General features: G+C 44.5%; 2 protein-coding genes across 5 annotated transcripts in view; both read right to left on the bottom strand.

Annotated features, from left to right (window-relative positions):
• PPCS (phosphopantothenoylcysteine synthetase) overlaps positions 1-25780 on the bottom strand; it is a 1013452-nt gene that overhangs the window by 68785 nt on the left and 918887 nt on the right. The window lies entirely within an intron of this gene.
• Positions 1-25780, bottom strand: part of RIMKLA (ribosomal modification protein rimK like family member A) — a 169003-nt gene that overhangs the window by 34217 nt on the left and 109006 nt on the right. The window contains exon 2 of the mRNA XM_050799852.1: positions 8517-8807. Coding sequence (XP_050655809.1) covers positions 8517-8679 — 163 coding nt within the window. The 5' untranslated portion in view covers positions 8680-8807. The remainder of the gene's footprint in view (positions 1-8516; positions 8808-25780) is intronic.

The raw sequence follows: 25780 nt of genomic DNA, 5'->3' as shown, positions 1-25780 counted from the left end.
CCAGGCTTGAGTGCAGTGGCATGATCTCTGCCCACTGCAACCTCTGCCTCCCAGGTTCTAGCGATTCTCCCACCTCAGCGTCCAAAGTTGCTGGGATTACAGGCGTGCACCACCACGCCTGGCTAAATTTTTTTTACTTTTAGTAGAGACAGGATTTCACCATATTGGCCAGGCTGGTCTTGAACTCCTGACCTCAAGGGATTCGCCCACCTCGGCCTCCCAAAGTGCTGGGACTACAGGCAAGAGTCACTGTGCCTGGCTTACCAGCAACATTTGACATGATCTGATCACATCTTCCTTCTTGAACGACTTTCTCCACTTGGCTTACAGGACACCCACTCTCCTGGGTTTCATTTCTTTTTTTACTCAGGATTCCTTGCTAGTTTCTCCTACTCACTCTGCCCACTAAGCACTGGAGCTCACTCTCTGAACCCTTCTCCAGCTATAGTCACTCCCTTGATAGGTGTGTAAAGGTGCTCCTACTTTGATAGCTCCAGGCCAAGCCTTTCTCCTGAATCCCAATCTTTCCATAAATGGCTACCTGACATATCCCCTTGGATGTTTAATGTGCAACTCACACTGAGTTCTGATATTCATCACCTGCCCAAACTTATACCTGTCTTCCTTTCCATATCAGCAAATAACATATTTTATTCTTCCAGCTTCTCCGGCCAAAAACTTTGGCGTCCTCCTTGACTAGTCTTTCCTGAACACCCAATATCTGATTCAGTAGTAAAATCCTGATCACTGTGTCTTCAAAATATGCCCGATCCCAGTCACTTTTCACCTTCTCCCCTGAAACCATTCTAGCCCAATAATCTCTTCTCACCCGAAATGTAGCAATAACCTCCTAAGCAACCTCCCTACTTCTGCACTTGGTCCCTCTGGTCTATTCTCAACAGCATAGCCAGAATGACTCCGTGACCCATTAGGCAGATCATGTTGTTTCTCCGATCAAAAGCTTTCAGTGGAGGCCGGGCGCGGTGGCTCACGCCTGTAATCCCAGCACTTTGGGAGGCTGAAGTGGATGGATCACGAGGTCAGGAGTTCAAGACTAGCCTGGCCAAGATGGTGAAACCCCATCTCTACTAAAAATACAAAAATTAGCCGGTATGGCGGCATGTGCCTATAATCCCAGCTACTTGGGAGGCTGAGGCAGAGAACTACTTGAACCCAGGAGGCGGAGGTTGCAGTGAGCCGAGATCATGCCACTGCTGTACTCCAACCTGGGTGACAGAGCAAGACTTTGTCTAAAAAAAAAAAAAAAAAAAAAAAAAAAAAAAAAAAAAATTTCCGTGGGCCAGGCACAGTGGCTCATGCCCGTAATCCCAGCACTTTGGGAGGCCAAGATGGGTGAATCACTTGAGGCCAGCAGTTCAAGACCAGCCTGAACAACATGGCAAAACCCTGTCTTAACTAAAAATACAAAAATTAGGTGGGTGTGGTGGTGTGTGCCTGTAATCCAAGCTACTAGGGAGGCTGAGGCAGGAGAATGGCTTGAACCCAGGAGGCAGAGGTTGCAGTGAGCTGAGATCGCACCACTGTATTCCAGCCTGGACAACAGAGTGAGACTCCATCTCAAAAAAAAAAAAAAAAAAAAAAAAAATCCTTCAGTGGATTCCAGCTCATCCAGAGTAAAAGCAAAAGTCCCTCAGTGACCCACCAGGCCCTATGTATCTGCTTCCTCCCCACCCACCTCTCTGATCTCCTCTCCTGATACTCACATCTGGGCTCACTCTGCTCTGCCACGCTGGCCCCCTTGCTATTCCCTGTTGCCTAAACTACTGTACTTCCAGATATCTAAATGGCTTGCATCCTCGCCTCCTTCAGATCTTTACATGGATGTCATCTTCTGGGTGAGGACCACCCCAGCCACACTGTCTAAAATTGCAATCCCCTCTCTTACCTCCAGAAATGTTCTCTTTTCTTTGTTTCTCCTTAGCTCTTTTCACCAATATACTATACTTTGCATTTACCTTGTTTACATTCTGTTTTCCCCATCTAAAATGTAATCTACTTGAGAGGCACAGATTTCTGCCTACTTTATTCTGGTGCCTAGAAACAGTACCTTATACACAGTAGGCCATCAACAGATATCTGTTGACAGGATTTATAAAATGAATAAAATCATAATAATGAGCATGAAGCCTGCCTCTGTTCCCATTCTCCATTTTATCTCTACTGCCTAGCACAATGCCTGGCACAGTGGGAACTCAATAAATATTTGTTAAATGAAATAAATGAATGTATAGGATTGTTGAAAAGATTAAGACACATAAAATATACTAAAATGTTAATAACATAGTTACAGGAATGAAGAATCAGTATTCCTGTCAGTTCCTCAACACAAAGTAATCTAAATTTATCACTTTCTCATAGTGGAATCTGGAGTTACATGTTTTCTTTTTTTTGAAACAGGGTCTCGCTCTATTGCCCAGGCTGGAGAGCGGTGGCACTATCACAGGATCCTCCTGCCTCAGCCTCCCAAGTAGCTGGGACTACAGGTGCACTCCACCATGCCTGGCTAATTTTTATTTTTTATTTTTTGAGACGGAGTTTCACTGTGTCACCCAGGCTGGAGGGCAGTGGCGTGATCTCTGCTCACTGCAACCTCTGCCTCCCGGGTTCAAGTGATTCTCCTGCCTCAGCCTCCTGAGTAGCTGAGATTACAGGTGCACTCCACCATGCCTGGCTATTATTTATTTATTTATATGAGATGGAGTCTCACTGTGTTACCCAGGGTAGAGGGCAGTGGCGCAATCTCAGCTCCCTGCAACCTCCGCCTCCCAGGTTCAAGTGATTCTCCTGCCTCAGCCTCCTGAGTAGCTGGAATTACAGGTGCGTGCCACCAAGCCTGGGTAATTTTTGTATTTTTTTTTTAGTAGAGACAGGGTTTCACCTTGTTGGCCAGGCTGATCTCGAACTCCTGACCTCAAGTGATCTGCCTGCCTCAGCCTCCCAAAGTGCTGGGATTACAGGCACCTGCCACCACACCCCATCTAATTTTTTATTTTTATAGAGACAGGGTCTCTATAAAAAATTTTTCGGAATATGTTATAGGTTTGTGTTAAAACAATATAAACCCAATTATAATCCAAAAACAATTATAATCCAAATTATAATTGTTTCTCGGGACAATGGGTAAAGAGGCCAAGGAAGTGGCTGGAGTGAGGTGAGGCTAGCACTGACGTATGTAGATTCAGTGTCCTCCCTGCTAGTGAGGGGAGTGGCAAGGAGGTGTGGATGGGTGGAGATGACACAAACATCTCTGAGTGATGGCTGTACTCCCTTCCACCAAGCAGGCCCAACAAATTTGGTGGAAGTGTTCTGGTAGCAGCAGCAAGTGGTTCAGAAATCTAGGAGTAGGGGCCAGGCTCGGTGGCTCACACCTGTAATCCCAGCACTTTGGGAGGCCAAGGTGGGCATATCACCTGAGGTCAGGAGTTTGACACCAGCCTGGCCAATATGGTGAAACCCCATCTCTTCTAAAAATACAAAACATTAGCCTGGTATGGTGGCACGTGCCTGTAGTCCCAGCTACTTGGGAGGCTGAGGCAGGAGAACTGCATGAACCTGGGAGGCAGAAGTTGCAGTGAGCTGAGATGGCGCCACTGCACTCCAGCCTGGGCAACAGAGTGAGACTCCATCTTAAAAAAAAAAAAAAAAAAAAAAAAAAGAGGAAAAAGAAAAGAAAAGGAAATCTAGGAGCAGGGCTTTGAGATCCAAGAAGGATCTCATCTACTGGTTCTAAAACTCTTCCTAACATAGTTCATGGGGTGTAAAAACTCCTGTTAGAAACATAAACTAAACATCCATCCCACTCTCAGCCCTTGCGGTGAGCCTACAGATATAAATGTGGACCCAAGGGGTAAAGCACATCCATGCAGCACTCACGTCTATTTGGAAATATATGGTAGGTCATTCCCTGACCTTTCTTCCCACGAGTGTTGTACAGTGGTATCATGTGGATTATAAGATGTCGGGCACAAGCCTTTAGCAGGAACTGAAGTTAAAGGTCAAGTTTTCTGCACAAAAGTTAGCATGGTACCTCTTTCCTGCCAGTGTCTTCTTGCACAGTGATGGGAGTCCATCCTTTCTCTGTGAGCCTTTGGCTGCCTTTTAGTGATCCGAGGTAAGACCGTTTCCTTATACAAATGTAGTCAGAATCCACCCGTTCCCCACTCTTTTAAATCTGACTCACCTGATTACTACAAAGACCCAAGTAAAAGGATCCAAGAACACCTTGATTTAAAGAATCTGACCTGGAATTTGCCATTTAGCTACCAACGTTTTAGCTCTGAATGTAAGGGAAGGAATGCTGAATCATCCTGCTCCTAAGAGACAAACAGTAACACAACCTCATTTCCAGGTCAGACTCGTTTTATGTCTTGGTGGGTATCTGTCCCTGAGTTTGTTACTACACTTGTTTCTTGAGCCAATTAATCATACAGAGCTGTGGGTGGGCAAATAACTTAATTCTTCCTAGTGAATCTGTCCTCATTTACACATCCCCTCATGATCTCCCCCACACAGAAGCTCCTTAGCTCATTGCAGTAAAAGTCTCACATACTTCAAATTAGCTTTTAAGACACTTCATTTAGTCATCCAACACACATTAACTGAAGGCCTACTATGTACCAGTTACGAAGCACACATTTGAAGAATCCTGGTTCTTCAGAGGGAGGGGGAATATAAACTGTATAAATAGATAAATTATAGCAAAATATGATGAGTGCTATTTTAAAAGGTATGGACAAAGCTATTTGGCAGCAGATGGAAGAGAGGGACTACTTGGGGACATTGGGGACAAAGAAAGGAGCTCAAGCAAGCCTTTTTAGAGACAAGTGACTTGTGCTGGATTTGAAGGATGAATAAAGGTGAACCATGTGGGAGGGAACAGTGGGCATCCGAGGCAGAGGGAATTTTAGTGCAAGGTCTGGAGTCACAGACAGGCATGGTGAAATCAGTGTAGACCAACGCAAAGGATAGAGTGGAAGAGAGGAGACAGTGTTTAGACCAGAATTACTGAGTATTTGTCCTAACTCCCAGCCGGTGCTATATTCCCATATATCCTTATTGGCATTTAGAAGAGTTAACAGGTAAAAAGAAGTTACACCTATGCCCGGCACAGAATAAACACTATATATATATAGAGAGAGAGAGCTATGACCATTATTATTATTATGTGCATTCTGGTGTCACGTTCATCACTTTATCCCTAGGGTTGAGGATATTTAGTACGTATTTGTTAAATGAATGAAGAACTTGCCGTTTCTAAAAAGGAAACGGAGATGGACATGATTTTCATATAATGCTACACCCAGCAAAGAGTGAACGAAGGCTGTTTTCTACAGGATTGCTTCAGTCACCTAAAGATCATTTTCCTCTCCCCACTGTCTCCCCACTCAGATTACTAGATTAAAAATAAAAATCATGAAAACTTATAATCTCTTGTCTGAATCCTATTTCCAGATATAACCTGAAACTCTAAACCCTGGATTTGGCCTCCCACTAGCCTCCAAAGAGAAAAGCTCAGGAATGAATTTAAGCAATTGGCTGAGGCACCGCCATACCTGCCCCAATCAACTCCATCATCATATTCCTACATTAATATAAAGAAGCAATGGAAAGGAGTGAAGGCACAAAGGCTTTGTAAAGGTGATACCTGAACTTCCTAAATTATAAAATTACATTCCAAAGTCACTGTCTAGCCTCAACATAACTCAATTCAGTTCAATTCCACGTCTTCTGAGAAAGGTACTATAGGCTACAGACATCCTAAAGGAAGCTTATTCCATATCACTGGGCTAGAAATTAGAAGACCAAGTTTTTTAACTTTAGGTTTGCTGTTAACTAGCTGGATGGCATTGAGGAAGTCACTTCACCTCTTGGAGCCTCAGGTTCTTTGTAAAATGAAGGAATTAGAATGGATGATCTGAAAATCCTTTCCAGCCCTCACATTCTATAATTCTCAAACAGTAAATAGTATCAATATCATCATAACTACATATTTCTGTATTTCAAGGCAAGTTGAATTCTGGAATTTTTTTTTTCGAGAAATACTTTGGCTCAGCAAATTGCCAAGGGTTTTCTATAGTTTGACTACAGAAGAAACTGAGAACCAGAGATCATATCCTGATTCATCAAAAAAATATGTACTGAGAGCCTACCAAGTGCAAGGCACTATTCTAGCCACTATTATAGCGCTGAACAAAGCCAACGAGGTCATTCTCACGGGACTCACTTGTGCTTTAATTAATCTGCTTCCATAACAAATCTTTGGACAGCTTTGGACGGCAGAATTGGTGATCTAATAGTTTTGTTCTACGTTTTGTGATTTGTGTGGGCTACCTCGGAATTAACAAAAACTAAAACTGCATCAAAAAATAACTGTCTTCAATTTCTCCATTGACCAGGCAAATAGCTGTGTAGATTTTCCTGTAGTTAAAAAGAACGGGCTGGGCACAGTGGCTCACGCCTGTAATCCCAGTACTTTGGGAGGTCAAGGCAGGTGGATCACCTCAGGTCAGGAGTTTGAGACCAGCCTGACCAACATGGTGAAACCCTGTCTCTACTTAAAAAAAAAAAAAAAAAAAAAAAAAATTAGCCGGGCAAGGTGGTGCAGGCCTGTAATCCCAGCTACTCAAGAGGCTGAGACAGGAGAATCGCTTGAACCCGGGAGGCTGAGGCTGCCATGAGCCAAGATGGCGCCATTGCCCTCCAGCCTGAGCAAGAGAAAAAAAAAAAAAAATGAACTCCTGGTTTGTGAATAGATTAAGGTATTTTCACACACGAATTCCATTAATATTTAAGACACTAAACAAAAGGGTTTGAATGTTCCCTGTGGCACTAACATTTTATTTTATCTTTTTCTAGGACTGATTCTTTAAAACGGGGTTTTAGATACGGAGCATTTTCTTGCTCTTACAGAATTTGTGACGGTTCTACAACCTGAAGGTGATGTGGAATTTGGCTACTGTATCTCAAAAAAGAGACATCTTTACAAGCTGTAAAATCAATAAGCAAAAAGTTCATCCTGGGTAGAAAGATGAACATGTTATTTAATCTAGGTCGGTGAAATACGACAGATTATATAATTTAAATATGATACTGAAACACATAAATTTAAAGTGAGAGGAACCTTAACCCTTAGTTTCTATAAATGAGAATCCTGAGATTCAAAGACATAAAGTGGCTTGCCCAAAGCAAAGCCAAGATACTCATTAACTGCAAAGCTGTAATAGGAATCCACATCTGCAGATTCCCTGTTCAGAATTCCACTTCTACATTAACTGTGAGAGTTTTAATAAATCAAGGAGAGACGGTACCAGTTGCAGCTGAAAGATACTGTTGTAGATTAAATGTAAAGTACCTAATGTTTATGGTATATTTCTCCAACAGGATATAGAATCTGATATTAAGTATGAGGGGACTTCGATAAACTTAGGGATGAAAAAATCTGTAACAGCTATATTCCACTCAGAAACAGGTCATATTCAAAATCTCACTTGGAAGTAGTCTTTCCGAATTCGAAATTCCTTCCTCTGCCAAAGCAAAGTAGCAAATTACGAGCTTATTTAACCAGAAATAATTGTTGAAATAATGCGAACAGTAACCCAAGATGCACCCTGAACTGGGCGCAAATCCTTTTGAGTCCTGGACTCCCTGAAATGGTTGGATGCCTCCCGTGGATCCCCAGAGACACTAAAACAGCAAGCCAGAGGGAGTATTCTGCGTCAGGGATTCCTAAATCAGAGAGGCCTGTATTAAGGATATATGGAAAAAATAATTAACCTTTTGAGGTCAAATCCACAGATGACAACCATGTCTTACCCACAAAAGTCTCCTGAACACAGCAGTGGAGTGATCGGTGAGGCCAGAACTGTCTGAACCTGAAATCCCGACTCTTCTGGAATCAGAATTCAACGCTGCTAGGGAGAAGGATGAGTTAAACCCATCAAAGGTCTACACTCCCACTTTACACTCGAGAAGTGACTCCAATCTTTCTCAGATTTCCCCCATATGTGGCTTTCTAGTTTGGAAATAATATTCTATGTGGTGCCCATTACTGCTGCTCACACACTCCTAAAAAACTTTTTTAAAACAGTCATCTTAATCGTAATTTTGTAAATCTGTTGTGGGTTTCTAGAAACCTCAGACTCTAAACTGTCAAGGTATTGATGCGAGCAGGATTTGCAAATTTGGGGTTTAACAGCCTGATTTTCCTCGGACACTCGGGCGGCTTCAGGTGAATTTGGGTTTCTCACAAAATGAAGTCCCCTAAGTAAATTAAATCGCGTTCTCGAATCTTGGCCTCGGGGCAGGTGGTGATGGTTAAAGAACCTATGAAGGTTAGCGGCTTTCTCCAACCCCAAGCGGTCTCGCAGCTGGAGTGCGGCTGGTGTGCGGGCCTGAAGGAGACTCCGCTACGGGAGGCCGGGCGAGCTCGCCCACCCGGCCGGCTCTCATGGACCCCGGCGCGCCTCCCTTGCCCTCCCGGGGCCCGCCTCGCTCACCGAGGTGGCCGCCGACGATGGTGACGGCGATCTGGTCCATGAGCACCGCCCGGAAGCGCACGTCCTGCTCGGAGCAGCGCTGCCGGAGGGCGCGCAGGATCTGCACCTGCGGGTAGTCCTCGCGGATGCGCCGGTCCGTCAGGAACCAGAGCTGGGAGCACATGGCGGCCAGGGCGGTGCGCCCCGCGCGGCGCGGACCCCTCGGCGCCCCGGGCCGCTCGCTCAGCAGGGCGAGCGGAGGGGCGGCCGGCGTCCGGGGCGAGCGCGCCGCGGCTCCGCTCCCGCGGGTGCGCCAGGCGCCTCTGCAGCCCTGACCCAGCGAATCCGCCCGGCCACTCAGCGCCGCCGCCGGCCCCGCCAGCCAATCAGCGCGCAGCGGCGGGCGCTGGCGGCTGCAGAGGCGGCCCTGGCGGGCGGCGCCGGGAAAGGACGGCGGGTCGGGGGCCTGCGGCGGCGGGGGAAAGGACCTGGGGTTCCGGGGACCGAGCCGCCGGCGGGCGCAGGCGAGGCGGAGGAGGGCAGCCCCGGCAGGCCCCGGACCCCCGGTGGGCGTGGCGCTGCGGGCTAGGGTGGGACAGCCGGAGCGGGAGGGGCCGGGGCGGCGGCCCAGTGCGGCTCGGAGGGTTTCCGAGCTGACCGGCCAGCGATGCGCAGTGGGCGGCGGATGCGTCTCTTTGGCGATCCCGAGCGTTCAGAGGCTGGTTACACAGGCGGACGCCTGCTGAGCCCCAGACAGGGAGGGCCTCGGGGACGTCCCAAAGGAGATTCTGGGGCCTGGGGAAGGTCACACGGCTAGGTCCCCAATTGGACCCTAAAGCCATGGAAGAAGAGGGATTTCTGTGCCGAAATCCTAGCCTGTAAGCCCCACGGGGGTTGGGGAGAATGTAAGAGAGGGAGAAGTTGAGTCTTACCCACCTCTCATTCAGATAATTTGAAGGTGCATTTCTTGGGGTCTCATTTTCTTACACTGGACACCCACTCCTAGGTTGCAGCAGGTCTGAGCCTTCATAGCCTCGAAGTCATAAAAAACTGACCTAGCATCCTTTTCAGTTAGAAGGACCACTGGCTGGTCTCCCTTCACCGCTCCGGCTCTCCCCAGGCCATACAACTGAGTCATCTTTCAACACTGTCCTTGGTCCTGGCCAATTGCAAACCCTGCCTGCAGACGATAGTGTTTGAAGCCAGATTTTCCTGTCTAAATAACTGCAGGATTGAAGTTAGCCATCTTTGGAGACTGCATTTGCTCTTTCAGTTCATTAAAATATGTCTTTTTTGGCTTAGGGAAGCAAGAGTAGTTTCAAGGTAGACCCAGCAATGGCAACTTAGAAATGGGGTAAGTTGTCTCAGGGAAGACAGGCTTCACTGTAAATATTGTACAGGTGTGTGCGTTTACTCACTAAGATGAGCCTGTAGAAAAGTTCTGTATACTGGAATTTCAAAAATAAATTTTCAGGTAATCTTAAGTAAACTTTTTGATGTTGCAAAATATCTCCTCCCCCCTCCTATGAATGTATTTTCTTAAAGTAACAGTAGTGCCCTATGGATTAGTAACTTTCAAAACTATCTTATGGCAAAAGACAAAATTACAAATTTAGTTATAGATTGAATTGGCTTTTGAGATTCATGAATTAAGGTAATTCCACAAAACAGAATGAGAGCTTCCTCTGGGCAATGGGGAAGAATGGGTTTTAAAAGAGGGGAACAAGGAAACAGAACAATGGAAGAAGAGCTGATTGCTTAACATCAGGCTACTTTGGGTTACTTTTTTGGTAAGGGTTAAAGCAGAGGGGACTTCCTTATTCTGACTCAGGTAAACTGAAATCTCCTGTTTTCAGGAAAAACTGCTCTGTTGTGGGATGTATGTCAAGTTTGATTATGTGGCATTTAGCAGGAGGGACTCAATTTGGTTTGTTCTGGTCTGTTGTGGTCTAGTGCAAAAGCTCAGTCCAAAACAATGGCCCTCCCATAATTTTTGTTTAACACTTCCTAAGCTTGGGCACTAGAACCTCTGTGTTCTACATTGGCCTTTTCCTTGATATTTCATGTTATATATTTTTTGACCCTGGCTTCTACAGTATGACCCATAGAATGTGATGCTTCCTTTAAGGCTTCTACAGTATCACCCATAGGATGTCTATAAGATGATCAGAACCTTGATTTTCTGGGATGGTAATTTACTAAAAGATATGAGTCAGTGAATTCAAAAGTTACTTATAACCCATTTTCAAAGCTATCCACACTAGACTAGAATGTTTAAGTTAACTGCAAATGGCTATCAAGGTCCATAAAAGCCAGGCTTGAGGAGAGTAGAATCTGAGGATGGGATCCAGATGTTGTAATCACTTTCTCTGAACTCCTTCACCAGGAGCTCACTACCACCTCTGTGATCTCCCCTTCTCCAGATGGGACACAAAGACCTGGGACAATAGCATATCCAGTTAGGAAATGACTACACATGTGGGTGCAATGTTCTCTTATGTCACTGGAATTCCTCAGGCACAGAGGCAGCTTTTCCAGGTACGGGTCTGCTTTCTAAGATTATGACTTTATGGAATATTTCTCCATAGGTGACTCCCAAGTTCAAATTTAACCTTGATGTTCCCTGAGCTTTAGGATTTAAAAGGATGCTGTTCTGCCATCACCTCAATGTCACTAGGCTAAACTCATTATTTTCCCCTCCACTCCAGGCTCAACTGTCTTAAACAAAAAGGAAAATGAATTATCTCATATAACAAGAAACCTGGAGGTAGGTAGGTTAGGATTCTTTTTTTTTTTTTTTTTTTTTTGGAGACGGAGTCTCACTCTGTTGTTCAGACTGGAGTGCAGTGGCGCAATCTTGGCTCACTGCAACCTCCACCTTGCAAGTTCAATTGACTCTCTTGCCTCAGCCTCCCGAGTAGCTGGGATTACAGGAATGTGCCATCACACCCTGCTAATTTTTTTATTTTTAGTAGAGGCGGGGTTTCGCCATGTTGGCCAGGCTGGTCTCTAACTCCTGACCTCAAGTGATCTGCCCGCCTCATCATCGGTGACCCAGGCTCTTTCCATATTCACTCTGATAGCCTCGGGCTAGTGCCCCTCATGGCTACCAAATGGCTGCCACAATTCCGGCTGATGTATACATACACACAATGTCCAGCAGAGGCAGAGAGACTGTTTCTTCCTGTGTGTCTCTTTTTCTAATCTTGCAAGGAAAACTTTTCTCAGAAGCCCTCAAGCCAACTTTCCAGTTTCATATGCCCACGTCTAAGCCAGTTACCAGCAAAGAAAAGGAAACTCATGAATGGCTTAATTTCATTATGGTTCATTCCTTGGGCCTGGGGGTTAGACTCCCTTCCTGCAAGCACATGGTCATGTAGAGGTGGATGGAACTGGGGAGAAACTGGGGGTATTTTAGGAGGATTGAAAGGAGAATAGATGGCTGGGCACCGTGGCTCACGCCTCTAATACCAGCACTTTGGGAGGTCGAGGTGGGTGGATCACTTTAGGTCAGGAGTTAGAGACCAGCCTGGCCAACATGGAGAAACCCTGTCTCTATTAAAAATGCAAAAAAACTAGCCGAGCATGGTGGCGTGTGCCTGTGATCCCAGCTACTCAGGAGGCTGAGGCACGAGGATCACTTGAACCCAGGAGGCAGAGGTTGTAGTGAGCCGAGATTGCACCACTGCACTCCAGCCTAGACAACAGAGCAAGACGCCGTCTCAAAAATTTAAAAAAAAAAAAAATAAATAAAAAAAAAGGACCGGGCATGGTGGCTCACGCCTGTAATCCCAGCACTTTGGGAGGCCGAGGTGAGCAGATCACGAGGTCAGGAGATCGAGACCATCCTGGCTAACATGGTGAAAACCCATCTCTGCTAAAAATACAAAAAAAGAAAACATTAGCTGGGCATGGTGGCAAGCACCTGTAGTCCCAGCTACTCGGGAGGCTGAGGCAGCAGAATGGTGTGAACCCGGGAGGCAGAACTTGCAGTGAGCTGAGATCACACCACTGCACTCCGGCCTGGTTGACAGAGTGAGACTCCATCTCCAAAAAAACAACTCTAAAGGACAAGTTCCAAGGGCTTCTGGGTTGGTGACTACATCAAGTTGCTGGGAGGTGGTACATCTGGAGAGGGCATGGAAGTTCCATGTTCCTCACCCCACACTTTGCCTATGCATCTCTTCCAAGGCTCTTCCTAAATGGTATCCTTTATGATAAACCAGAAAACATAAGTGAAATATTTCCCTGACTTCTGTGAGCCATTCTAGCAAATTTTTAAAAATTTAGACAGGGTCTAGCTCTGTCACCAAGGCTGGAGTGCAGTGGCACAATCACAGCTCACTGCAGACTCAACCTGCTGGGCTCAAGTGATCCTCCTGCCTCAGCCTCCCAAGTATCTGGAAATATAGGCACGTGCCACCATGCCCAGCTAATTTTTTTAAATACTCTTTTTGTATAGACGAGGTCTTGCCATATTGCCCTGGCTGGCCTCAAACTCTGGCCTTAAGCAGTCCTTCTACCTCAGCCTCCCAAGGCACTAGGATTACAGGTGTAAGCCACCACACCTGGCCATTCTAGCAAACTATTGAACCCAGAGAGGGGGGTTGTAGGAAGCCCCAATTTATAACTAGTTAGTCAGATGCACAGGAGGCCCAGACTTGTGACTGGCATTTGAAGTGAGGGCAGTCTTATGGGACCAAGCTCTTAACTTGTAGCATCTGATGCTAGCACCAGTAGATAGTGTCAGAATTGAATTGAATTGAATTGCAGGACACCCAGTTGGTGTATGAAGAGAATTGGAGAATTGCTGGGCACAGTGACTCATGCCTGTAATCCCAGCACTTTGGGAGGCTGAGGTGGGTAGATCATCTGAAGTCAGGAATTTGAGACCAGCCTGGCCAACATGGAGAAACCCCGTCTCTACTAAAAATACAAAAGGTAGCCGGCCGTAGTGGTGGGCACCTGTAGTCCCAGCTACTCAGGAGGCTGAGGTGGGAAAATCGCTTGAACCCAGGAGGCGGAGGTTGCAGTGAGCCAAGATTGCGCCACTGCACTCCAGCCTGGGTGATGGTGTGAGACTCCATCCCCTCCCCCCCCCAAAAAAAAAAAAAATCAGCCAGGCACAGTGGCTCACGCCTGTAATCCCAACACTTTGAGAGGCCGAGGCAGGCAGATCACGAGGTCAAGAGATCAAGACAATCCTGGCCAACATGGTGAAACCCTGTCTCTACTAAAAATACAAAAAATTAACTGGATGTGGTGGCGCACGCCTGTAGTCCCAGCTACTCCATAGGCTGAGGCAGGAGAATCGCTTGAACCCAGGAGGCGGAGGTTGCAGTGAGCCAAGATTGCACCACTGGACTCCAGCCTGGTGACAAAGCAAGACTCCATCTCCAAAAAAAAAAATAGTAATAATAATAAAAAATCTTTTCCTTTTGCCTGGGCTTTGACCAGTCAGGTTAATAGCTTCTTCTTCCTCGTGAACATAGCCATAAGAGAACAGGGGAGAGGAGATAATTCCTGTGTTCCCACATTTTGTTCTCTCTTACTCCATTGGGAAGATGGGTGGAAAATTCTACCAAACAGAATATGTGCATTGTCTAATTACCTCCCCATCTAGACTAAACCTCTCAAGATCGGGGCCAATGCATCATGCATACTGTTTCTACATGTGGTAGGCACTCAGTTTCTGTTGATAGCAATTGTGGTTGTCATTTAAGAAACATCATTGCAAGTTCAGTTTACAAAACTGTGGCCAATACAGCTATAGCAGGCTTTCGTAACCTGGGGTTTTGGGGGCTTTATTTCTTATCTTTCTTTCAACCTTCACTATATATTGGCAGAGAAGGGTATTGCGATATGGGTCTGGATAGTAGAAGGAGTGTCTTTATAAACATTACATATGTCCCCAAGAAGATGGGTCTGCCAAGTAGATAGAAGATCAAAATTCAAATTACCTCAATAAATTAGAGAAATGACCATCAATAGCAGGTTAAAATGCACTAGAGTATTTGGATTGTTTCTAACACAAAGGATAAATGCTTGAGGGGATGGATACCCCATTCTCCATGATGTGATTATTTCACATTGCATGCCTGTATCAAAACATGTACCCCACAAATATATACTCCTACTATATACCCCCCAAAAATAAAAAATTTAAAAACTTACATAAAATGCACTAGGATAAATGGACAAATGGTATAATTAAGGAGTGGGAAAAAAAAGCACCACATGGTCGGGTGCAGTGGCTCACGCCTGTAATCCCTGCACTTTGAGAGGCCGAGGCTGGTGGATCACCTGAGGTCAGGAGTTCGAGACCAGCCTGGCCAACATGATGAAAACCCATCTCTACTAAAAATAAAAAAAAAATTAGCTGGGTGTGGTGGTGTGTGCCTGTAACCCCAGCTACATGGGAAGCTGAGGCAGGAGAGTCGTTTGAACCTGGGAGGTGGAGGTTGCAGTGAGCTGAGATCGTGCCACTGCACTCCATCCTGGGCAACAAGAGCAAAACTCCATTTCAATCAATCAACCAATCCAATCCATACACACACAATAGAATTCAAGGAAAAACTGACCACATAGAAATGTGGCCAAGAAGGGCCTGATAGATGTGGCAAACCCGTAATGGAATGCGTAGAAAAATTGGGGGCTATTTTAACAGAAGCCTGGGAAGCCAAATTAATCTTCATATCTCTGAGACTTAGCACAGTATGTGGCACACAGTGGATATTGATACACATTTATTGAAAAAAAAAAAGTGTGACCTTGACTTTGGTCACATCATCTTTGCTGTTCCCTGCCTCTGAAAGTCTTCACATAACCAATTCCTGTCCACTCTTCAAGACCCAGCTTAAGCACAACTTTTTCCCTGTTGCCTTCCCTAAAATCCACCTCAACCCCAACTAGAAGAAAGGATTCAATTTCTGAATTATTGTTAAGCATTTAATAACTGCAAGCAATTATTTTAGTAATGGGCACTCTGATATTGGGTGAATGGTAATTCTTAGATTATGGCAATGCAATCTGTATCATTTTTAAATTATAGAATTAATAAGTAAGGGAGGGTGTGTGAAATTCTAGAAGTTTAATCTCTGACACTCTCTGACTTTCCTTGTTCTAGTTTTTTTTTTCAGATGTTATATGTCATCCAGATGTCAGCCTCATCCTCTTATTCAAGCTCACATCCCCTGTGTCCTCTCATACAAGGGCCTTAGTGAACCAGGCAGAATTTACTGAAGTAGAGACACAATTTACATCATGTAGCTTGCAACAATTCATTTAGTAATCCCCCTATAAACTATTTTCCAGAGTGCCCTCCCTGGTTCTGCTACCAGAGTGTTTTTTTCTACTCTCCTCCACCCTCCAAGCCTCCAGCTTTGCTGCTCTTAACTCTCTCACTCCAAAGCCCCTTCCAAATTCCTCAGCCCTTCGTTATTCAGAGGAACACATTTTATCCCAGCTCATACTTCCAAAAAGTGTACCCGGACAAATTACTGTGTTCAACAAAACAGAAAGTCTTCCAATTAGGGGACCTATCCTCTTCAGAAAACAGAGGAGGATCATAAATACATTTTCCTTTCTGCAAACATAATTAACACAAAATGACTAAGTGGGGTTAGTCAAGGAAGTCTTATTGGCAGGCTTGTTGGAGTCAGCTTTTGAAGGTGGCAATGGTCATAGTTTTGTATGGTGGAGTGCAAAGAAGGCATTCAGGTGGTTGCTGGCTGCAATCCTGCTCTGGATGAACTTGGCTCCTAGAACCTGGTAGACGTTTATAGTTTTCAAGGGACTTTTCCTATCTGTCCCAAGACAAGGCTGCATAGTTGCTTATCTTACTATCTGCCAGCCTTAGCTTCACTCAGCTATAATCAATAAGGATAGACATTTGTTGTCTCAGCCTTTCCTAGCCTCTTAGCCATTTCTGACCAAGTCAGGAATTATATTAGAAACCTCAACACTGTTTTCTTCCCTTCTGTGTTAGGATACAGGCTATGCTGCTATAACACAGATCCCCCCAAAAGACGGTGACTCAATAAGAAGTTTATTTCTCACTTAATAGTCCAGTAAGGTGGATGTCTGACTATACAGATAGCTCTGCTCCACTTGTTCGTCTTGGAACCCAGATTTCTTTCACCTCAGTGTGCCACCTACTCCAGGATGTGGTCATTGTTTGCATGGTTGAGCCTGGCTCACTTGGCCACATCTGTGTCCAGACTTCTGGAAGGAGAAAGAAGGGAAAGGGAAAGTGGAGAGCAAGTAACTTCCTTTTAATGACGTAGCATCAAAGTTGTACTCTTCCATTTACATCTCATTGGCTAGAACTTGGTCGCATGGTCATATCTACTGCAAGGAAGGCTGGATAATATATTCCCTAACTGGATGGACATATGCTCAGCTAAACTTAGCGGAGGAGAGAACAGCTTCCATTACAAAAAGAAATGATGATAGAGATGATGAGCAGTTTCCACCATACTTCCACATGGCCTGTGGAATGAACTTCTTAGCATGGCATAAGAGACCCTCTTGGACCTTCAGCTTTCCACTCTAGTAATATCCAATTACTTGACATGCCCTGAACTTGCTTTGCTTTCCCCTCCATGACTGTTTATGGTAAATTTTTCTCATCTTTCTTTGCCTGCTAGAATCAGCCCAAATAACATCATCTCCAACAAGTGCTCCTAAACCTCAGTCTGGGGCAAGTGACCCTTCTTTGTCTTCTCATAGCACACCATGCATTCATCTCCTCTGGCACTTGTCAAATTCCCCCACTGCCTGCCAAAGTTTGAAATCATCTCCTTTCGGCTCTGTCACCATCTAGATTGTAGGCACCTTGAGAGCAAGTATGCTATGTCTTAGTCATATTTGTACCTTTAGTTCCTAATTTGAGCTGAATTCCTTTTGCCTACCAGTGGATGAAAGATGCTGCATCGTTGCCTGAGCCCTTGCGTGCTCACTGGGTTGCAGCTTTCATCTGTAATAGCCGGGCTGTATTAGTGGACATTCTTGTTCCCATTGGTTTGGAAGCACCAGCCTGAGACTGCTGCTGGTCTAGTTCTGATCCTCTTTCTTGTCCTTGTGAATTTCTTCCTTTGAGGAGACTAAAGCTTGTTTTTGTTACCCCTTGGGGCTAGCTGCTAAAGGGCATGACTGCCATTTACTGCCTTTGATCTTGGAAGCTCTTGCTGCTAGGCTTCACCTGCTATGGATTTTCCTGATGCCAAGACCTGGGGGAATTCAGTTCTGGTTTATTGTCTTTGGACACTGACAAATGATCCTTTAGGTAGATCATTTCCTCCGAGTTCTGCTTCTAGTGGGCTCTGGCCATTTTCCACTTGTCACTGCAAAGACTCTATCCTGCCTGACTTGTGAATGTTTTCCATTTTAAGATTGATAAGTATTATTGGTACCATCTATTTGAAACTAACTGGTCTATGATGAGAATGGATTAACAGCTTTGTGGAATATCACTGGCACAAAATGCAATTTGTACAGACTTTCTTTGGAGATACATATATATATATATATATATATATATACACACACACACACACACACACATCTCTCTCTATATATACATGCTTAAAATATGAATATGTGAGCATGCACACCAGTGTATTAAGAATGTTATTCATATGGTAGATGTTCTTTATTTTATAAAAGGGCTTACTAGGAAGATTTTATGGATTATTTTCTATCTTTTTTGGTATAACTTTAGTAATTGCAAGGCAGAATTCCCAGGTCAGATGGATGATTTGGGCAGCCACATAATCTACCCTTCTGTATGTCAAAGCTATGGATCAGAACAAGGAGATTTACCTTAAAAAGTTAGTAATTTAGTCAGATTGTCAAAAGAACTCGGTAATATCCAGGGAAGTAAGAGGCAGGGAACTCTAGTGTTCTTGATGAGCTGAAGATGAGTTGTTAATTTGTCATGAACTGAAAATTCTCAATTCCAAAAGGTCATGGAAGAGTCACAGATAGGTCCCACCTGGGCAGCTCAAGTGCTCAGAACCCTTCTAAGTTTCCCTGCCTGTATTAGTTAGAAGTTATTCATTTACAAATGACAGAAATCCAATTTAAACTAGCATAAGCAGCAGGGGAGGGTACTGACTCACAGTCCTTGGAAGGCTAGGAATGGACTTCAGTCACAAGTAGATCTAGAGACTAAAATGCATTTTCCAAATTAGTCTTTCTCATTTTTTTCAATCCCAACCTTCTTATTCTTCATTGATCCCATTCTCTTCTATGGGAATTACCTTCCTCCACAAGGCAGAGAAGATAGCCCTCATTTACATTCTAAATGTCCTTTATCTGGAAGGCTGGGTAACTTTTCTTCTATCTCCAAATGAAAAAATTCCCAGGAAGAACTTCGATTGGCCTGACTCAAGTCACATTCTACCCCTGGATTAGTCATTATGGCCAAGAGTACAGGGTATGATTGGCTGGGCCCTGTGGCTGGGAAGTGGGGTAGTGTAACTAGCAACCTCGTCAGACTCAGAATTCATGTGGGTCACACTCTCCTTTCTAATGCTGAGACTCTCCAGTAAATATCTCACATGTTCCCACCAAACAGCCCAGGCTTCATTTCATACTTCTGCTCGTTTCTGCTCTTGATGTGTTGCACTGACCACTGCTTGCTTTTAGTGTGGACACCTGCTTTGTGGTTCCCTTAGACTGCCACTAAAACCACTTAGCTGGACCACTGTTGGCCACTTTGCTGCTCAGGCCACTGTTTGTGCTGACTTTTTTTCCTGGACCTCCTCTCAGTGGCCAATTTGGAGAAGTGCCCAGGGGCATCTCAGATACTCTGGCAGGGACTAGTGCATGCAGTTGTGTAATTAGGAACAGTTATATAGGTCGTTCAGTGCATAAGGGCATCCCATGAGAACAAACATGGAGACCGAAGTCTAGCATGAAATCCAGCTTACTAAGCTATACACTCACCTTTATGTGTTCTCCAGGTAGAAAATATACTTTTTTAATTTGCACAAGGGTACCAAGCCGCCATGCATCAGGGAGAACATATTACTTGAGTTGATTCTAGCAAGCAAAGAAACGTGAGAAAGATTTACCATAAATAGTCATGGAGATAAGACACAGAAAAGCATATTCAGGGAATTTCAAGTCATTGCATATTACTAGAGTGGAAAGTTGAAGGTCCCATAGGGCCTCTTATGCCATGCTAAAACGTTTATTCCATAGGTCGTAAGCAGGTGATTTTTATGTTATTTTATTTTATTTGTTTTTTTGAGAGTCTTACTCTGTCACCCAGGCTGGAATGCAGTGGCGTGATCTCAGCTCACTGCAACCTCCACCTCCTGGGTTCGAGCAATTCTTCTGCCTCTGCCTCCTAAGTAGCTGGGGCTACAGGCATGTGCCACCACGCCTGGCTAATTTTTTTTGTATTTTTAGTAGAGACGGGGTTTCGCCGTGTTGGCCAGGCCTGTCTTGAACTCCTGACCTCAAGTGATCCACTTGCCTTGGCCTCCCAAAGTGCTGGGATTGTAGACGTGAGCCACTGCTCCTGGCCAGGAGGTGACTTAAAAATTCAGACAAGGCTGGGCACGGTGGCTCACGCCTCTAATCCCAGCACTTTGGGAGGCTGAGGCAGGCTGATCACGAGGTCAAGAGATCGAGACCATCCTGGCTAACACGGTGAAACCCCATCTCTACTAAAAATTAAAAAAAAAAAAAAATTAGCCGGGCATGGTGGCGGCTGCCTGAAGTCCCAGCCACTCGGGAGGCTGAGCCAAGAGAATGGTGTGAACCTGGGAGGCGGAGCTTGCAGCGAGCGGAGATCACGCCCCTGCACTCCAGCCTGGGCGACAGAGCGAGACTCCGTCTCAAAAAAAAAAAAAAAAAAAATTCAGACAAAGCTTCCCTACAGGCCAGCAGCAGCATAACTCTGGCTGTTTCCTCTGAAAGTTAGGAACAACTACATCTCTTCTGTTTGCCATTGTATCAGAAGAATGCCACTACCATAAACATAACATTGTAAGAGCAGCTAGGGGCACAAGCCCACATCACCTGTCTTTGTTAGGGCTGATATAATAATATACCATAAATGTGGTGGCCTACAAATGGCAAAAATGTATTGTTCATAGTTCTGGAGACTGGGAAGTTCAAGATCAAGGCGTTGGCATATTAGATGTCTGATGAGGGCCTATTTTCTGGTTCATAGATGGTACCTTCTTGCTGTGTCCTCACACGGCAGAAGTGGCAAGGCAGCTGTCTGGGGTCTCTTTTATAAGGGCACTAATCCCAATCGTGAGGACTCTGCCTTCATGACCTGATCACCTCTCAAGGCCCCACTTCCTAATTCCATCACATTGGTGTTAGGTGTTAGCATATGAATTTTGGGGGGACAGAAACATTGAGACCATAGCACCACCCCATCTTCAAACTACATCATATGTGATAATTTCAGCAATGTGAATAAAACTATTTTGAATAATTGACCTTCACACTGATTTGCCAACTAAGTCAGTCCTGGACCTACAAACTAAACTCCTGGTGAGAAGCAAAAGTCAGATGAGCCACACCCCTTACTTGGAAAAATTAATAGTAATTGGCCCTATCCTTTCTTGCCTGGGAAGGTGACAACATACAATCAGTATCTTGGATTTATTTTGTCATATCTTGCTGAAGCCTTCATATTTTATTTTTTTAATCTTGAAGCCAAGTGAAGGCTCCTAGGTGTAGTTTTTATTTGACTACATCAGATAATTTAGTTATATTCAGTAGAAGAGAGTGTACTGTATACAGCATAGATTAGGTAGACTATATAGGAGGCAGCATGGGTAGTAGGAAAGAAACCATCGAACTAGGAGACCCAGGTTCTTGTCCTGCCTAGCACTGCTCACTAGCTAGCATGTGACAATAGAAAAGCCACTAAAAGTGGCCAGTCATGGTGGCTCATGCCTGTAATCCCAGCACTTTGGGAGGCCGAGGCGGGCAGATCACCTGAGGCCAGGAGTTCGAGACCAGCCTGGCCAACATGGCAAAACCCCATCTCCACTAAAAATACAAAAATTAGCCAGGCATGGTGGCAGGCGCCTTTAATCCCAGCTACTCGGGAGGCTGAGGCAGGAGAATTGCTTGAGCCCGGGAGGTGGAGGCTGCAGTGAGCTGAGATCATGCACTCCAGCCTGGACAACAAGAGTGAAACTCCACCTCAAAAACAAAACAAAACAAAAAAACAAAAATAGAAAAGCCACTAAAACCTCACTAGCCATCTGCAAAATGAAGGACTTTAGATAACCTCTAAGACCAGCTCGAAAATGCCGTCATTCCATAGTCCCATTGGAAGTGTCACTAGGCTGTTCAAGAAATTCATAGACACCAGGGGCCAAGGACAAATCAGCTGCGCTGAGCCAAATACCAAGAGGGAACAAGCTCAAGCTGGTGATAACCAGAGGTGCAGATGCAAAGTGTGCACTTGCCTTCCAGGAAGGTGTTTGGTGGCTGGGCACAGGGGCAATGAGAGATAGTGTTAGAAAATAATTTAGTCATGGGTTCACTAAATGTTCCTTTCAACCTAGGTTTAAGATACATCTAAACATTCCCCATCAGTTGCTTTTCTTGGGGGGCAGGTGGTGTCATCATATCTCTAGGGAAGTATATTCCAAAGACCTACGTGCATAGTAAAGCTCTCTGTGGTATCTTTAGAGGCTGTGCACAACTTCACAGACAACTGGTAACAATAGGATAAAGAATTATATTGTTAATCCTGGCTACTTAGGAGGCTGAGGTCAAAGGATTGCTTGAGGACAGGCATTCAAGACAAGGTGGGCAACATAGAGAACCCTCCATCTCTCCTAAAAGAAAAAAAAAATGTTGTAGCCATTCTGGATAGTTCCAAATGTGGCCAAAGGTTACTGGCTATCTTCTGGCCTTGCTTAATCTGTGATGTTATTTATGTTCATAAGATATAATCTGTACTCTGTTGATGGCACAGCTTGGATTCCAGATACCCCCTTAGTTATCTACAAGAATAGGAGACTGACCCCTGGCCTATAGGAGATAAGACTCAGACTAGGTCTGTATAATATGCATCACATCTCCAGAGACTGCTGACAAGCCATATGAGACACAGAGGAAGTCTCTCAGAGTACCACCATTTCCGAGAGATAGTACCTGTGTATGTACCAAGTCCTATGTCCCCGTAAAAGAAACTGGAGCCAGGCATGGTGGCTGATGCCTGTAATCCCAGCACTTTGGGAGGCCAGCACAGAAGGATCGCTTGAACCCTGGAGCTTAAGACCAGCCTGGGCAACAAAGTGAGACCCTGTCTGTACCAAAAAATATAATTTAAAAAATCAGCCAGGCTTTTTGGTGCATGTCTGTAGTCCCAGCTACTTGGGAGGCTGAGGTGGGAGAGTCACTTGAGACTGGGAGGTTCAGGCTACAGTGAGCTGCGATCATGCCAGTGCACTCCAGCCTGGCTGACAGAGCAAGTTCTTGTCAAAAAAATACAAAAAATTAAAAAAGCCTGAGAGCCAAGTCCTACAAGTCCTATTGCAAGCACTTACTTTAAGTCGACGTCCATATAACATGGCTTTAACTTCCCTGGGGAAAATTGCCCGAAGCTTAAGCCTTATGGGGGTGATCAATAACACTTCTCTTTTTCCTTCCAAGTTCTGAACCACTCGATAAGACAAGAGCTGTCACATGGGAGGCCAAAATAACATATTCATTTCCATTATAATAGAGAATGTGACTTACATGTGAGATTCAAACTGTTTTCTTAATCCTGAACCTCAGAGTTAGATGGTGCCATAGTTTGGATGTGTGTCCGGCCCAAATCTCATGTTAAAATGTAGTTCCCAGTGTTGGAGGTGGGGCCTGGTGGGGGCTGATTGGATCATGGAGGCAGATTTCTCATGAATGGTTTAGTACCTTCCTCTTGGTACTGTCCTTGTGACAATGAGTGAGTTATTGTGAGATCTGGTCATTTAAAAGTGTGTGGCACCTCCCCACTCCCCCTTGTTCCTGCTTTTGCCATGTGATGTACCTGCTTCCCCATCACCTTCCACCATGATTGGAAGCTTCCTGAGGCCTCCTCAGAAGCAAGTGCTGCTACGCTTCCTGTACAGCCTGCTGAACTGTGAGCCAATTAAACTTCTTTTCTTTATAAATTAACCAGTCTCAGGAATTTCTGTATAGCAATGCAAAAACAGACCAATACAGATCCTCTGTAGGGCTCCTCCATAAGGGAAGGACACTTATACAACGCACAACATGGAGCATCAGAGCAGAGAGCCTGCTAACTGTGGGCAGACGTACTCCCAAAGGGAAGGAGATGGGAAGCGGTTCTGCTGTACATGCCCAGTTTCTCCTTCCAAACCTACCAGTCAAATAAATTGCTCCACATTCCAAGTATTATGCTAATAATACAGCTTTGCTAAATGGAAGGGAGCATTGCCCCATCCAGGCACCCTTCCCTCCATTAACAAAATCCTAGATCTTTTCTAGGCTCACAGGGAGGCCTAAAGTTTCAGTAATGAAACAGTTCATTTCCCCTCTTTCTAATCCATCTCTTGGGACAAAACAAATTAAGAACTCTTAATACTAGGCAGAAGCCTGCCCAGTAGAGGTGCCATGGACAGAGAGGGATATAATGTGTCCATCCTACCATCTTCCAACTGAGTCCCAGGGTACCTTTCTCCTTTGGAATATCCGTGGTTGGCAAAAAGTGTAATGATGATAACATCTGTTGGATAATTATTTGGCTGCTGCCAGATTCGTATTCTAGGGGTTTTGTTCTGAGGAAACCAAGAGTAGAGTGGGATTTTAGGACACCATTCAAGAATATGGAATTCAACAGGCCAACTGATACAAAATGAAGGATTTGTTTAGTTTACTGTTGGTCCATTATCCATTGGCTGCTGCATCAGAAACCAGGATTCTTTTTTTTGTTTGTTTCTTTTGAGACAGGATCTCACTCTGTCACCCAGGCTAGAGTGCAGTGGCTCAATCAGGGCTCACGGCAGCCTTCATCTCCCAGGTTGGGCTCAAGTGATCCCCCCACCTCAACTTCCCAAGTAGCTGGTACTACAGGTGTACACCACCATGGCCAGCTAATTTTTTAAAATTTTATTTTTGGTAGAGACAGGGTCTCACTATGTTGCACCTGTTGGTCTTGAATTCCTGGGCTCAAGTGATCCTCCTGCCACACCTCCCAAAGTGTTGGGATTATAAGTGTGAGCCACAGCACTTGGCCTCATTCTTTTCTTTTTTAATAAGCTTTGTATTTTGGAATAGTTTTAGATTTACAGAAAATTTAGATTTTGCAAAGATAATAAAGAGAGTTCCCATATGCTTCATATGCAGTTTCCCCTACTAACATCTTACATTAGTAAGGTACCTTTGTTCTAATTTATGAACTAATATTGATACATTACTATTAACTGAAGACTACATCTTACTGAGATTTTCTTGATTTTTGCCAAAAGCCTTTTTCTTGTTCCGGATCCCATCTAGGATACATAGACTTCTCATATTTCCCTAAGCTCCTCTTGGCTGTGACACTTTCTCAGACTTACCTTGTTTTCTGTAACCTTGATAGTTTTGAAGAAAATTGTTAGGTATTTTGTAGACTATCTCTCAGTTGGATTTGTCTGATGTTTTCTTCATGATTACACTGGGGTTATGGGCTTTTGGAAGGAAGACCACAGAAGTAAAGAGCCATTTTCACCACCTCATATCAAGGGTACCTGCTATCAACGTGACTTATCACTACTGATATTGACCTTGATTACCTGACTGAGAGAAAGTCAGGTTTCTTCACTGTAAAGTTACTCTTTGTCCTCCTTTCCATGCTGTACTCTTTGGAAGAAAGTCGCTATGCACAGCCCACACTTAGGAGTGGGGTGGTATGCTTGCTTCCTTCAGGGCAGAGTATCTACATAAATTATTTTGAATTCGTTTGCATGGGAGATTCATCTCTTCTCCTCATTTACTTATTCTTCAATCACTTATTTATTTCATTCAGTGATTTCTGCTTTCATCCAATTGGCTGTTCCTATCTGCAAGAGAAATGGGAAATGCAGTTCTTCATGTGGGTGCATTGTTCAGAATTTGGAAGGAGTCACTCTGGATTTCATGGATATTTATTTTGTTCATTGGGTTATAATCCAATACTAATTTGTTTATTTTGTTGCTCAAATTGTCCCAAGCTTTGGCCGTTGAGAGTTCTTTCAGTTGCTCCCTGTTTCTCTTTAACAGATTCCCATCATTGTGTTATTGTGGTTTTTGGTTTTGTTTAGTTTTGTTTATGT

The sequence above is a fragment of the Macaca thibetana genome, chromosome 1 (genome assembly GCF_024542745.1).
Source record: "Macaca thibetana thibetana isolate TM-01 chromosome 1, ASM2454274v1, whole genome shotgun sequence".
Taxonomy (NCBI): domain Eukaryota; kingdom Metazoa; phylum Chordata; class Mammalia; order Primates; family Cercopithecidae; genus Macaca; species Macaca thibetana.
This window is presented reverse-complemented; position numbering and strand designations above follow the sequence as displayed.